Source organism: Gopherus flavomarginatus, chromosome 7 (genome assembly GCF_025201925.1).
Source record: "Gopherus flavomarginatus isolate rGopFla2 chromosome 7, rGopFla2.mat.asm, whole genome shotgun sequence".
NCBI lineage: Eukaryota > Metazoa > Chordata > Testudines > Testudinidae > Gopherus > Gopherus flavomarginatus.
In genome coordinates, this window is record NC_066623.1 from 50382419 (window position 1) to 50398114 (window position 15696).

A 15696-nucleotide genomic window follows, 5' to 3' on the forward strand; every position below is an offset into this window, starting at 1 on the left:
GACCTCCAGGAAAGCTTCAGTGGGAAAGTCAATTTTTTCAATGCCTGTGCATCAGTTCCTTGAATTGACAAAAGTTAAGTCCTCTGGGCTTCTGGATAGTGGAAATATCTAGTATTACTAATAGTCTAGTAAGAGAAGGGATTGTCTTCAGTTTGTTTCATATTGATGTCAATAAACAGTTCTGATAGTAATTTGAATATTTTCTTCCATAATTGTTCAGATTTGAATGCATTCCAGGTATCGGTCTCTGTTGCAAAGATTATCTATGCAGCTTTTTCTGTGGCACACTGTGCTTTGTATACCATACAGGGTCTGTTGGCGTCTCTGGGGTTGGGAGATGGGTTACAGGTTAGGTGCCCAAACAGTTCTGTATATTCTGAATACCATTTTGCTGATTTTGTTATGATGAACACTGTATTACTGTGTTTGATATTCAATGCAGAGGACATCATATAATATATCTCTAAGCCTCTTAATCATGCCTCTTCATTTTTCTCTTAGGCTTTACTGGCACTTTGTGTGAAGAGAATATCAACAACTGTGACCCTGACCCTTGCCACCATGGTGAATGCCAGGATGGAATTGATTCGTACACCTGTGTCTGCAATTCTGGGTACATGGGTGCCATATGCAGTGAGCAGGTAGATGAATGCCAGAGTAACCCCTGCCTCAATGAAGGACGCTGCATTGACTTGGTGAATGGCTATCAGTGCAACTGTCTCCTGGGCACTTCAGGTACATAAAGCATAAGATGGCAGGGCAGACAAAAATCAAGACTTTAAAAAAAAGTCACAATCTTACCAGAAATGATAATTTTTTTATGTACATGTAGCTAGTTATTTATTTCTCTTCTTATAATCTTAAATTTCTAAAGTGGGTCTTTTGTACTTTAGTTAGATAATTGTTAGCAGGAAATATTAGTGTAAAATATGAAATTCTAAGAAATTTCCCACTTAAAATGCTCATCTGTGCTGAAAAGTGCAAGTCCAGGGCCTCATTAGCATCCTTACAGTGAGAACACAAACATAAAATTGATAAACAAGTTTGCAACCAGCACCACCTTCTAATGGATTGAACATCTGAGCCAAGGAAGCTACAGGGCTTCGATCCATCTATGCTCCTTAGTGGGTTTGGAGTCCATGGGACTTGTGCTCCTAAATGATTGAAGTAGTTTTGAAAATTCCACTCTTGGGTGTCTAAATATAGGTTTAGGAGCCTAGCTATAATCTCATATTTTGGAAAAATTTGACCCATATGTAAAAGATCATTAACTTTGTTAATGTATGAAAGGCTAAACTCTTAACACTGAAATAAAAATTGTTTCAAAGTGGTAAACTTCATGCCACTAAAGTTTGTAATAAAAAAAACTTCAGCAATGTAGTCCCATTGACTTCAGTAGCATCATTCGTGAGAGTGACATTATATTACTGCCTAAGTATTTGCAGGATCAGGGCCCTTTAATTCTCAATATTTTATTTTTTCCCTATAGCAATTTTCCCAAACAGAATACCCTTACTAATACTTAGATTAAAAATATTTATAATTGTTTATTACATTTTAATCTAAAGTTGCAATAGTACAACTCTCAAATTAGCTTTACAAAGCATCAACCTGACTTGAGTGATTTAAAGCACTCTATTTAAAAAATTGCTTAAATCACCTCGATTTGTAATTTTTCTGTCCTGTAAAATGTTATTACGTAAGAGCCATGTGTCAGAGCATGGCTAGTGTCCTAGTGTTCTTCTTTAAAGGAACAAACATTTATCAGAACCGTTTTGGCTTGTGTCAAATAATATTGGCTTTTTTTTTCAAATGAATATTGAAGTTAACAGACCGCAAAATAAAACATGATGCTTGGAAGCAGAAATATGATGTGGCAAGCAACAAACCATATATCTTGTGTCATCCTTCTGACAGTAGTGCTTCAAGTAACATTCCAGAGCTGCTCCCTCTGCTCTGGCAGCAGACAGCTCCCTGCAAACTGAATTGGAATCCTAGCTATTGTTCTGGCCTGACTTCTTCCGCATCCCGCTTCTGGAGAGCTCCTACCTAGGACAGAACTATTACTAGGGCTGCACGTGTGTCAGGGCATTTTTTATCAAAAATCACAGAGCAGTCATGGTAAATTTAGTAAAAATCATGGATCTAGTCACTGCCATGTGATTTTCTATTAAAAAATGCCCTGACAAATAAGGGGCACTGGCCACCCATAGAGACACTCTCAGCCAAGATTTGACCCAGCTCCCCCCATCCCTCTTTGTCCTGACAAAGGGGCAACAAGGCAAAATTTGAGTTAGTGGTGTTGCAACCCTGTGCGCCAGGTTGCAACATCCAGAGTGGGGAGCTAAGCCCAATCCCATGGGACACAGCAACTGCTGCTATGGGGTCAGTGCAGGGTGAAAGCATTCGCCAACACCCCATCCAGCTACCCCATGTCCAGGGCCTATAGTCTTCCTGAAGGATGTCGTGGACAGAATGAGAAATCACAGTATCTAACTTTCTCCACCGTGACACTCTGGCAGCCCTAACTATTACTTATTTGGATTGTAGTAGCTGCCAAAGTGTACTAAGCACTTCCCAAACTCAGAGGGAGAAAGTCATTTAGCCAGATGATTTGCCATGGAATGAATGGAAACTCCATTATTAAACAAAACTGGTTGTTACACACTCAGCTATGATCAACACAGCTGTATATATGAGTGGGCCAGGTGCATATGTGAACTTCACTGTGTTGATCACCAATTTTGCTGTGGAATGCAGAAATCTACACATACCAAAAGAAGTAAAGATTTCAGATCTTACTATGCTTGCAACACTAGAACAATAGTTTAACTCTGGAGAGTCTAATCACCTTTTTTCAGAAGTTTTTTTTTGTTTCCTTCAGCATCCTTTATTTTACAAGATTTAACTTTTTTGGTTGAGAGGCTGCTGTTTGTCATAAAACATCCAAGATATTGCAGCATCAGACTTGATGCTGTTGAAAGCTTTACTTGCACATTTAGTTATACCTACACTTTTCTCTCCACTGTTCTTGCTACAGTTTTTGCTGTAACAATACAAGGAGTGTATATTGTAATCTGTTTGCTTAACTTGGGCAGTATTCTCTCTTCCTCATCCTCAGAATTCAGGCAGTCCCTCTCAGACTGTACATAGGGAAAACAGCAAAAATATTTTTCTTGTTATGTCCAGAATCGCTGATTCTTCTGCTGGAAGGCTGATTAGATACAAGGAAATAAATTCTCCTGTTACTCACTGACTCTATTGACTTTAATGGAGTTGCACTACACTAACAGAAGAGGACTCGGAGCACCACGTGCTGATACTGTATCTAATCATACACATCCCCTTGTCATGCCTAAGCAGTCTGACTACTGCAATTTGAATTTGGCTATTTTCAGGAAACTTATAGCATTGTTGTTTGTATGTTAGAGTTGTTCTGGTTTTAACTTGAATTTCATTACATTTATTTGCAGGAGTGAACTGTGAGAATAACTTGGATGACTGTGCAAGTAACCCCTGCATTTATGGAGTCTGTCTCGATGGCATTAATCGCTACGATTGTGTCTGCAAGCCTGGAGTTACAGGTAACATGTACTTTCATTTAACAGGTATTTGTCCTCAACTTTGCTTTGAAGATAATCATCTCTCCCCTGGGAGGATGGTCTCTTCCTTCAGGAAGTTCTTTGTTCATTGATAGCAAGTGGCCTATTCAGTGTCTCAAGAAATAATTCGTATTCTTAATGAGTCTCAGTATCTCTTAATTTCAATGCACGTTCTGCCCATCGACTAAAGAAATGCCCTAGCTTGGTGCCATGAATTGTAATTCTTTTAGGGTTATTTAGTCCAATTCACGTGACTCGGCTTCATAAAAAATAATGATCCAAAGTCCCAATGGGTTTACTTACAGCTTCTTTATTGGAACAAGAAAGTTGTACATCATAGCAAGAGGTTTCTGAAGAGAACTTGGAGAATTGGGCCAACTTGTATACAAATTAAATGCTTCCCTTTCCTTCCGCAAATATAAAGCATTCAATTAGTTTTATAATGTGCACAAGTGCACAGCTACTATCCAGCTAGTATTAGTACAAAAGTCCCCATCAGCCAACCTTCTGCTCCTTGGATGGAGTTTATTCCATGGTTTAAATTGTTCTGTTTGTATTAAAATCGTTTGTATCCTGCAAATGTGCTAATTGAAAGAAACGTGATTGGCCCATTGTGTTAGTGATCTGAACTAAATATCACAGCAGATCAACCCCAATGCTTCCAATGTCTTATGCATTGTTGTAGCTGGGTCAGTCCCACGATATTAGAGAGGCAAGGCGGGTGATGTAGTATATTTTATTGGACCAGCTTCTGTTGGTGAGAGACAAGCTTTTGAGCTTACACAGAGCTCTTCTTCAGGTCCTGTGATCTTTGTCTAAAAGGTCAAAACATGTTTTGCCTGCTGTGAGCCAGACTGTATAATGAATTCATAAAATTAATACACATGAGAGAACATGCTGAATGTCCTGTTATAACAATCCCTTAGCTAATATGTCACTATTGTTACTGAAAGATTCCAGTCAGAACTGATCCAAAATCTCTTCTCAGAAATAGCCCCAAAGAGAGAGTACTCATTTTATGCATTTCTGTTGACAAATCTTTTTAAACTTCTGCCTGAAGGAAATTCACTTTAAAAAAACATAGGGGTATAACTAAGCCCAAATGGAATGAGATATGTTCCTGACCACTCTTGCCTTGGGGCCTCCTTGATCTTTGGGCACCAGGTTAGTCACTCATTGACCTTCCTGCTTTTGTGCTGTTAAAATATTTCAGCACACTTGTGAATCAGAATGTTCCAGTATTCAGGATCTGCAGCTTCCTTCAGGTCAAGGGCTCAAGCTAGAGTGTGAAATAGGTGATTCACTTTTTAAGGCCTGGAATATATATATATATTTTTTAAACTTATAGTAGTGCCCAATCTATGCCAGGCACTTTGCAGGCTCACAGGAAGGAACAGACCCTTGAGGAACTTGCAGTCTAAGCATAGATGGCAAGTAGGCAGAGGTTAAGGAAAATAAGAAGCAATATACTCTTTTATTTAATATGCACAAGATCTAGATGCACTGCAGGCATTATGGCAGGAATAGGTATTCAGGAGGTACTTAAATGTGGAAAGGGTAGATGCCTAGCTGATAAACCCAGGAAGGTTGCACCAGGCATAGTACAATTACATAATTTTCAATCATCCTAAAGAATGTATATCATTCTGTTCCCTTTGCAATTCTGTTGTAGCTCTTTAGCAGTTCCAGAAGGCTTATGAGATGTAGATGCTTTGCTCCTGATACGAACACCCCCATCTTTCAAAAACATTGAATGCTTTAAACTCCCATAGGCTTTTAAATCTGAGTCAAAGCTGTCATACCTTGCAGGATCGGTCACTTTATGTTGACTTTATATTGATGATGAGTCACTGAATCTTGATAAATGTTCCTGCATACATGCAGGGTAAACTTGTGTGTGAGAAATACTAATTAACAGGTAATATTCTTTTCAGGTCCAAGGTGTAATATTGATATTGATGAATGCATCTCCGGTCCCTGTCATAATGGTGGAACATGTGTAAATGAAATGAATGGATTTCGGTGTCTGTGTCCTGAAGGCTTCCATCAACCCAGCTGTCAGTCGCAAGCTGATGAATGTCTTAGTAGCCCTTGTGTACATGGAAACTGCACAAATGATGTCAGTGGGTGAGTTCTACCATAGTGTTAAGTGCTTTGAGATCCTCGTGTATGAAATGCTATATATATGCAAAGTATTCAATAGGTTTGGGCTTTTTGACTATGAAATCTTTATCTTTAAGACCAGATTCTAAACACTTCTCTCCAGTGTTTTGTATGGAAGAGTCTTCATCAGGCCTTGACCATCGTTAAGTGATAAGAGCAGGAGTGCACTGACACATATGGAGCGTTTTAGTGCTTGAAAGTAGTTGGTTTTGATGGGATTTCTTCCTTGCATCTGGAATGCCATATGCTAAATGTGTCATTTGCAATGACCTTTTTGTTCCTGCTTGGTTCTTTCATTGTTTGGTTGCCCATTGGGCTTATTGTTAATGAGCTGTCCCAGCTACTCTAAACATCTTTGAATTACAGTTTTTCAATAAATGCCCTAAATATCATCTGCTGTGAAGATTCTGGTTCTCCCCAGTTTATTTCTTAATTAGACAACTATCCAAACTTGTTTATATTGCAGCTTATCATAGCCACTTTATAGTCCCCATGGGCTGGCTGCAGCTCACCCCAGGTAGTTTTCTGTGCTACTCTAACATAGAGCCTCTTCCTGGTCATACAATCTTACCCCTACCGTTCTTTATAGATTCTTATGCCATGCTTATCATCAAAGTATCTGAGCACCATCTAGTAGTACTGTGCTGTGCCTCATATGTGCTTTGTTCTCTCATCTCTCCCCTGGACAAAAAGTGTGTGTGCAGAGCAGTGCTTAGTTTTGGTAAGGTTTTTAATGTACATTTGGCTGGGTGTTTGGTATTAGAGAATACAGGTGAAGTGTGCCTCGCCTTTGGAGTGGTATGTGATGGTCCTTAGTTCCTCTGGGATTTCTTTCCAAACTCTCGGACTGGCCCTTGAGAGAGTTCTCCCTGGCACACACACAAGCTTTACCTCTATTGTAAAGAGTTTTGTTGTGCCTGAGGAGTAGAGTTGTTGACCCTGGTTTTCATCCTGGTTGTCTCTTCGATATTCTGGGTCTGGGCCCTTGTGCACCTTTAAGATCAGGACCAAGAACTGGATATTCTAGGGGAAGTCAACATAGAGAGCACAGGACACATCTGGTGGGCTTGCGGTATCCCATATTGTTGAGAGGCACTGCAGTGTTCTGTAGTAGCTAGAGTTTCACAGGGGCTGAGAGCTTCATGCCCAGATGTATCACATTGTTGTAGTCCAGCCAAGAGGTGGTGAAAGCATGTACAGCAGGGGCCAGGTCATCATCCACCAAGACACTTTTCAGTCCACTGAATGGCATTTGGCTGCTTTTCCCAGGTCTGTCAGTGGGGTGGCAATTTGGCTGTAGTGTGGTACAAATTGTCGGTAATACCCGGCCAAGCCCAGGAAGGGTTGGACCTGTTTCTTTGACGTAGGTACAGGTCAATATTGGATAGCATTTACCTTAGCTGTAGGGGATTGATAGTACCTTGACCCACCTTGTGTCCAAGGTACTTTACCCTATTTAGGCCTATTTGACACTTTTTGGCCTTAACAGTTAATCCTGCCTCCCTTACATGCTGGAAGAGAGCTTGGAGGTGCTCCACGTGTTCTGCCCATGAATCTGAGAATATAGCCACATCATCAAGGTAGGCAACTGCAAATTCCCCAAATCCACAAGAGAGTTATCTACCAGTCTCTGGAAAGTGGTGGGTGCATTTCACAATCTGAAAGGGAGTACATTAAATTCATACATGAACATTGACCTTTCCTTGACGGGGTTATGTAGCAGCTCTTGCCAGTACCCCTTAGTTAAGTCTAAGATGGAGATGAACTGAGCACGTCCCAGTTTCTCCAATAGCTTATCTGTGTCTGGCATTGGATAGTTTTCTGGGCGAGTTACGACATTTAGCTTACAGTAGTCCACACAAAGGCGGATTTCAGTGGTTCTGGTTTCCAAACCAGATAGAGGAGAGGCCCATGCACTTTTAGAGAGGCGGATTATGCCCGTCTGTAACATGTCCTTGATCTCCCTTTCTATTGTGATGTTGGCTTGAGGAGCCATCCAGTAAGGTTGGGCTCTAATTGGATGAGCATCACTTGTGTCAATGGAGTGGTATGCCCGTTCTGTCCATCCTGGGGTAGCTAAAAACAATGGTGCGATGCTGGTGCACAGCTCCTGGTTTTGCTGTCACTGCCTTTGCCTAAGAGTCATGGAAAGGCTAACCCAGGGATCCCCAATGCGGTGCATCCACCGAAATGCCACCGAAATTCAGCGGCATTTCGGCAGCGACACCTCAGCAGCGACACCTCGGTCCTTCGTCTGGCACCTGCCAGACGAAAAAGCTTGGGGATCACTGGTCTAACCTCTTCCACACCACCATTTCTTTTTCCTTCATAGTAGACTCTTTCAGACCACTTAGCGTCATCTCCTTGGCTGTAAACTGGAGAACCTTGATTTCTCTGGAATAAAAGGGCTTTAGAGAATTAACATGCTATACTTTAGGTTTTAGAGTAGGGTCTGGGAATGCTATGAGGTAATTAACAGCTCCCAGGCACTCTTGAACCATAAATGGCCCCTCCTATGATGCTTCCATCTTTTTGACCTGCAGCATTTTCAGGACCATAACTTGGTCACCTTTTTTGAAGGAACACTTTCTGGCTTGTTTATCATACCAGGCCTTTTGCTCTTGTTGAGCATCCTGTAGGTTTTCTCGAGCAAGGGCTAGAGAGTCCTTGAGGGTGTTTTGCAGGTTCATTACAAAGTCCAAAATGTTAGTTCCTGGAGATGATGTAACCCCCTCCCTTTGCTGCTTCACCAACTGTAATGGCCCCTTATCTTTGTGGCCATAAACAAGTTCAAAAGGTGAAAATCCCAAACCAGGCTGTGGTACAGCCCTGTAGGCAAAAAGCAACTGCTGCAACACTAGGTCCCAATCATTGGAGTGTTCATTCATGAGTTTAGGCTGAATCCCCACTCTCTCACTCCGAGGGAGTGTGCAAGGATTCTAAAAATTAATACTTGCCACTCTAGGCTTGTATTAAACTCCCAAGGTTACAGCTTTTCTCTGACCTTGGCTTGGTAAACGCTGCCACCACCCAAATGCAAAAAAAAAACAACAAAAAAACCAGGAAGGAGCACTTGAGAATTCCTCCCTGTGGGTACCCTTTCACCTCCCCTCCAGGGAATGCTGAGAATGAAAACAAAGGAAATTAGCTGTGGCTATCAGCTAATCAAACAACATGCACAAACCTTTTAGGACACCAAAAATCCAATCTTGGTCTTAAAAAAGGTAAATTTTATTAAAAACAAAAAGGGAAAAAAATACATCTGGAACTTAGGCTTTTTGCTAGATCTTAAAAGAAACAATTACAAAAATTAAGCACCCAAAACAACTTTCTTGGGGGTTCAGCTTAAAGGTTACAAGCAAACAAAAGCATGTGGGGTTAGCACAGGGGAGAGCCACAAGCCTTAAAAAACAAACAGAAATAAACCTGATTGCATCTAGCTAAACATTCTGATCTACTTACACATCTGGAGTTCAGATAAGTAGTTCTAGGCATGATCTGATGATTTATGATCATTCCTGACTTAAGGCTGCTTATAGCGTAGCTGTTCTGTCCCTTCAGCCCAGAGAGCACAGACAAAGGGAAAGTTTCTTTCCGCATTTTAAAAAGTTCTACCTTCTCATTGGCTCTTTTGGTCAGGTGCCTGCTTTTTTTTTCTTTACCTGGGGGACTTTTTAACCCTTTACGGATAAAGCAAGTAAAGAACAGCTACCAAGAGGGATTCTATCGCTAACTGACTGGCTGGATGTCCATCAAAGGGAGCTAGCCCCCCCACTTTATTTATCACACTTGGGTTCAGTTTCAGCCAGCTTTTCTTCATCCATGAGCTGATCTCATCCAAGCACTGGACCATTTTAGTGGTAGTGGTATATGGTGAAGAATAAATAGAACTGTGTTGTCTGCATATTACTGGCACAAGAATCGATGTCCTTATCTGTTCAGATGTATCCGTATAGGTGTTGAATAAGACTGAAGAGTGAATTGATCCTTTTGGAACGTCTATAGATGCAGCAGTGCAGTTTCCTGTTACTGTTTATGTCCCTACCAGATGGATTTAAACCATTTTAGTGCGCTCCCCTGAACCCATCATGGCTCTTAGGCAGGACTGCAGTATCTCATGGCTGGCTGTGGGGAATGCTGAGCGAGACCCAGGAGGCTGAGATTGGATGTCTGCCCTGTATCCACTGACAGCAGGAGTTCATCCAGCCGTGCCACTGAAGCAATTTCAGGCCCATATCCTGCCCTGAATCCAGATTGTGCCAGGTCTGGAATATTAGCTTCAGTTAGATGGGCATGTAGTTGGCCTTTGGCTAGCGACTGCAAGCTTTCTCAGGAGTGGGAGATTGATACTAGACAGTGCTCAGCTAGAACTGATGTGTCCAGGCCAGGTTTCTTCGGTGCTGGTCACACTACTACGTGCTTGAAGGGGGAAGGGAAGATTCTTTCTCTGACTGAGGCATTGGGTATTTTGGTCAGGAGTGGTGCCATGACTCTTTCATAAGCTCCTTAAGGAGTGAATGTGCTGCACTCCTGGAATGCAGGCAGGCTGTTGGTGGTTGGGTACAGGTGAGAGGGCCCATGTTATTTGAGAAACCGTTCAAATGTGAGTGATCTTTTCAGCGCAACAGGATGATGGTTCTTTGCAGCACTTGGTTCTGGGCTCTGATGCAAGCCGTAATCACTCAGGATTGAGTAAACTGTTTACCACCCTGGAGAGCTCCTTAGGGCAGCTACTATGGAAGCTGATTGGAAGATTCTCTTGGTCTCTAATGCAGCTTCAGCCTAGGCTTGGAAAAATTCTTTGTATCAACCTTCATTTTCTGCCATCATCACTTGAGTTTCTGCCCCTCTTCATTTGGCACAGGATGCCAGAAAGCCAAGAAGATCTGTGTGGGTGGTATGAGGGGCATTTGAGGGCCTGTGTATCAGTGGTTGAGGCGAGAGTGGAAAGATGATGATTCACCAGATCCTTGATTACTTGTCCTGTGAATGGAGTGGTGCTATCCTTTATTAAGCTTTGGAATTTGATGGAGTGGATTGCCACTTCTCTTGGCTGCTTTCATCTGGAATCGCTTCACTTCATCAGCTCTCTCTATTTGGATTTGAAAGCCATCTTTCTTCCTTGCTTGTACCTTGTCATTTCTTTAGCGTCTACTAAACATTTTGAGATAGCTTGCCAAGAAAAGCATCATGCAGAATAAAGCTGTATTTTATTAAGATAACTAGTACCGAGCATGTAGCTTTAAAGATTGGGTTGGTTTTAATATTAAGAAAATTATATAGCTGGTGTGACTAAAATAAAAATGATTCATGAACGTTTCTAAGGGCAAATCCTCTCCATGTCCCACCCTTTCAGCTTAACTACCTGCCTAGTTTTATGGATAGAACAGCTGCTTCAGAATAGTACTGAAACATGCTTATTTTCTTTCAGATACATGTGTCTCTGTGACCCTGGCTGGGTTGGAACAGACTGTGAAGTGGAAGAGAACGCATGTCTGTCAAACCCGTGCCAGAATGGAGGAATTTGTGACAGTCTGGTGGATGGATACAGATGTACCTGCATGAAAGGATTCAGAGGTGAGCTTGAAGGATGAGTTTTTGAGCTCTGTTGTCTTCCATTTTATTGCATCTTAGTGCAACAATCTTCCTACTAAACTAAATGAAACATGAGGGATAATCCATCCTCTGAAATTTAAAATTTGAGTGATATTTGAATTGAAAACAATCTGATAATATAGGCATGGTACAATGATTACAGGTGTAATTCCTGTAGAAAAATAATGCTTATAAGTCTATTACAAAGAGCAGGGAGTTTCTCCGTAGTTATGGTTCACTTGTTCTCTATTAGAGCACCAATTTTGGCACCCCCTCTAAATTAAATCCCTTTCCACTGCAGATTTTAGAGGTCTGACCTATGGCCTCCAAAGGGATTTCTCCCACATTGGAGGTGATTTACACAATTAACTCTTGAGCAATGGGACTCATGAGAATTTTCACCACATTAATACCTATTAACTGCTTCCACACCTCTTATCTTAAAAGTGGCTAATTAACTTAATTGAAAAGGTCTTGACAAGGTTTAGCGCACTGGACTGGTTTTTGAACCAGAATATGTGACTGGTGAATTAGGAACATAAAAATGGCATCTCGGTCAGTTGAGTTTGAAGGTAACTAAAGCCCAAATAATTTAGAACTATGTCAAAAACACTTTAACCACAAGCTGGAAATGCATAGAAATTTAATGCAGACTACATAGCACATGTTCTATGCTCTGTGGTTTATGCTCCCACTCAGAAAGCAGATGGTCTCATTCTGTACCCTATGAAGTTTTATAGTGGTTTTCAGGAGTAGCCCAATTTGGAGAACATTGCAAAATACAGTCTTGAAGTGACAAAGGCAAAGTTACTTGTGGAGAAGGTGATATCTGGAAAAGTCATAATGTTCTTGCTGAGGCAAATGAAAGTACTCCTGACCATTTAGATTGACCAGACGTCCTGATAATACCAGGACCGCCCTATCTTAAGGGCTTTGTCTTATATAGGCAACTATACCATCCAGCCCCTGAAAAACAAAAAAATGAGGAGTACTTGTGGCACCTTAGAGACTAACAAATTTATTTGGGCACAAGCTTTTGTGGGCTAAAACCCACTTCATTGGATGCATGGTGTGGAAAGTACAGTTGGAAGATATATATAACAGTATATGAAAAGATAGTAGTTGTCTTACCAAGTGGAGGGTCAGTTCTAACGAGACCGTTCAATTCAAGTGGGCTATTATTAACAGGATGGAAAAATCACTTTCGTAGTGGTAATCAGGGTGGCTCGTTTCAGACAGTTGACAAGAAGGTGTGAGTAACAGTAGGGGAAAATTAGCATGGCAATTTAAAACTACAAAAACTAAAAAGGTTTCAGAGTTGTAGCTGTGATAGTCTCTATCACCAAAAATCATTCTTTTTGCAAAAACTAAACTAATTTCCCCCTACTATTACTCGCTGAGCACCCGGTGTTTTTGCCATTCTGCAGCGGTGGCATTTGCCACAGAAACCCATTCCTTGTTGTGAAAGCTAAACTTCCACTTAAACATTCAGTGTGTTGCACACAAAAATGAACAGCTTTTAAGAGTCTGCCTATGACTTGGCTTGGTTAGTTTCTTCTGACAATCACGTCACATACACAGACCTGGCCAAACATCAAAAGGGTGGGAAAAGAGGAACATGCAAAATGTCAGAACTGAAAAGTGTAGCAGGAACATAACACTAGCAGAGGAGGAAATAAAAGGATGGGGGAGTAAGGGAATAATAGAAGAAGCAGAGAGCAAAATACTGAAACTTTGCCTAACCCCTAGTGTCATGGGTATGGCGTCTGTCTGTCTGAGTGAATCCCCTCAGGTGCCATGCCTTTACCTACTTTGGGGGGAATTTCATTGTTTTTCCCTCTTTCCCTCTGAGCTACAGCCCCCTGTGTATCAGCTGTTATTACACTGCAGTTTGGGCACTGGTCAGGAGTCTGTGCCCAGCACTGTACAGTGATCAGACAGTCTTAAAACCAAAGTATTGTTTATTTTTAGTCATAGACACAAAGCATTTAAAGAAAAGGATTTTAAAACAATAAACAGTCTGCATACACCTATCCTACTCAAATGTTTGCCATCTCAGTGTCTTCAGACATGCCTAGTGAGGCCTGTGTGTCTCAGGCTGGTTCCCCTGGACAACCTCTACCTCTCTCTTGGGGGAGAAATCCTTTTAAAAACAGCCAATATTCTTTTTTTCTTCTGTGTTCCCATGCTTTGACCTGTCTGGTCAAATGAGTCCTTCAGGTTAGCTGGAAGGTCAAAATCATCAAAGCTCATAGCTCTGGCATTGTCCCTTAACCACTCTGAAGTGTCTGCTGGGTGTCTTTTCCTTCCTGCTAGGTTTTTCCCTAACAGTACTCTATTGAGTTAATATGATATAGAGATATAGTAAACATCCTAATAAGCAAGCCATTTAAATATGGACCCTGACAATTGTAAAGGCACTGTGGGGCAAATCACTAATGAATTTAGTTTATATAGTTAAACTGGTGAAACCGGTTGTGACGGATTTGGAGCTATTCATAGATACAGCATGTTGGCTTGGCTGTTAAGATGTTTACTCTTTTGGATTCCTGCCATCTGGGCAGGGTTATAAAAGGAAAGGGGAAGCTGGTGCCTTGGTGGAAGTATGTGTCATCTCCCCTCCCAGCTGGCTGAAGGCTGTGAAGCCTTCAGGGTTGGTTAGCCAGTAGTTTGAATGGTGATTTTTTTCTTTATTTAAATAAAGCAAGTCCTGAGGAAAGATGTGAAGGGTCCTGTAGTTGGGACTTTATTTTTCCATCCCTGGCTGCTGGATCTGCACACCAACTTAAATGGACGCTCTTAAGATACATTCATTTACACTGTCATATTAATTTGTCAGCACCAATTCCAAGTTTGCTTCTGTAGAAAACAAAGATGTGTGGTGGGAGATCCTAACTTCTCTAATTGTGGATATTCCATGACTAGAATTTTTTATCCTTGTCTGAATCTATTAAATGCTGCCATCTCTCCACTACTAAGCTGTTCACAGCCTATCTAGGTCAACCAGAGGTTCCTCTCTAAACCTGCTGTCTGCTCCAGACTCAGCCCCCTATGTTACTGAGAGCCATAACCTCCTGTCCTCTCTCCTCCCCCCAAAATATCCCAGACTAGTTGGGTCACAGTGATTTAACCGCCTCTTCTATCCAACACCATGTAGAACAGCCATGATCTTCCCCTCCTCCAACATGGATTACAGTCCACTTCCCCTTGGATAATCCTTTGGGTTATAATCTCTTCATTCTTCTTAGGTATCCCAAGCCCTTAACAATTTGCCCCTCTGGTTTCCTCTTGTAGGCGTGAACTGCCAGCTCGTGCTGTCTCCCTGCTCTCCTGATCCATGTGAGAACTCTGGAATCTGCCAAGAATCTCCTGACTCGGAGGGCTACATCTGCCAGTGTGCTGCTGGCTGGGAAGGTAATAGGATGGGGAGGGACACTCTTCCATTCTGAGTTTAAGCAGCAGCATGACGGTGGTTATATCATTGGAATCTTAACCTCCAAGGTCTTGTTCTCAAACTTTTCTTGTTTCAGGCCAGAGATGTACAGTGGATATAGATGAGTGTGTGTCAAAGCCTTGCAAGAATCATGCTGTGTGCCATAACACTCAAGGCAGTTACTTGTGTGAATGCCACCCAGGCTTCACTGGAGGAGACTGTGAAAGCAACATTGATGACTGCCTTTCAAGTGAGTGCAAAATGGCTGGTTCTCTGAAGTGGGCAATTTCCTATTTGCCCTAGAAGCAACTTTGCTGTGGTATTGATGACTGCTATTGGTAGATGCATGGAACAGTTTCTGTTGTTATCCTTTATTTCGAACATGTTCATCTTAGGGGGCTGAAATGACCTTTGCTGGCTCTCTGATGGAAGCTGGTTGTAGTATTTAAACAGTAGGAGTTTATACTCAAGTTTTGAATTTAAAAGTGTAAAAACGTTCTACATACACTCATAAGGGACACCATCAAATTGAGAATCACATCTGTCTGATAACGTGCCTACTGAAGTGAAAGTAACGTCTTAGATAGTTTCTTTACTTCTGGCTATCTATACTGTCAGATTTTTCTCTTGCTAAACCCATCCTTTATAAACGACAGAGGAACAGAAAAACACTTAATGTTTTCCAGGAAGATTTGTGATTAAAAGTTCAGTTTTCCAGCTTTACAGATCTGTATCATAAACTGAATTTTCTTAAATTAGTGAATTATTTTAAAAATTGACAATGTCCTTTTAAGAAAGTTTCATATTTTTGCAGGAATAGTTCAAACAAATAGCAAAGAGCTAAGCTTTCGAGGAAATGATTTAAATGCATGAAGTTTGCAGATTGGGTTCTATCAGGGCTGG

At 41.4% G+C, this 15696-nt stretch overlaps 1 protein-coding gene across 1 annotated transcript in view; it reads left to right on the forward strand.

Moving 5' to 3' along the window:
• Positions 1-15696, forward strand: part of NOTCH2 (notch receptor 2) — a 129991-nt gene that overhangs the window by 71903 nt on the left and 42392 nt on the right. The window contains exons 11-16 of the mRNA XM_050962974.1: positions 502-735; positions 3474-3584; positions 5537-5729; positions 11197-11342; positions 14655-14774; positions 14891-15043. Of these exons, the coding sequence (XP_050818931.1) occupies positions 502-735; positions 3474-3584; positions 5537-5729; positions 11197-11342; positions 14655-14774; positions 14891-15043 (957 nt within the window). The remainder of the gene's footprint in view (positions 1-501; positions 736-3473; positions 3585-5536; positions 5730-11196; positions 11343-14654; positions 14775-14890; positions 15044-15696) is intronic.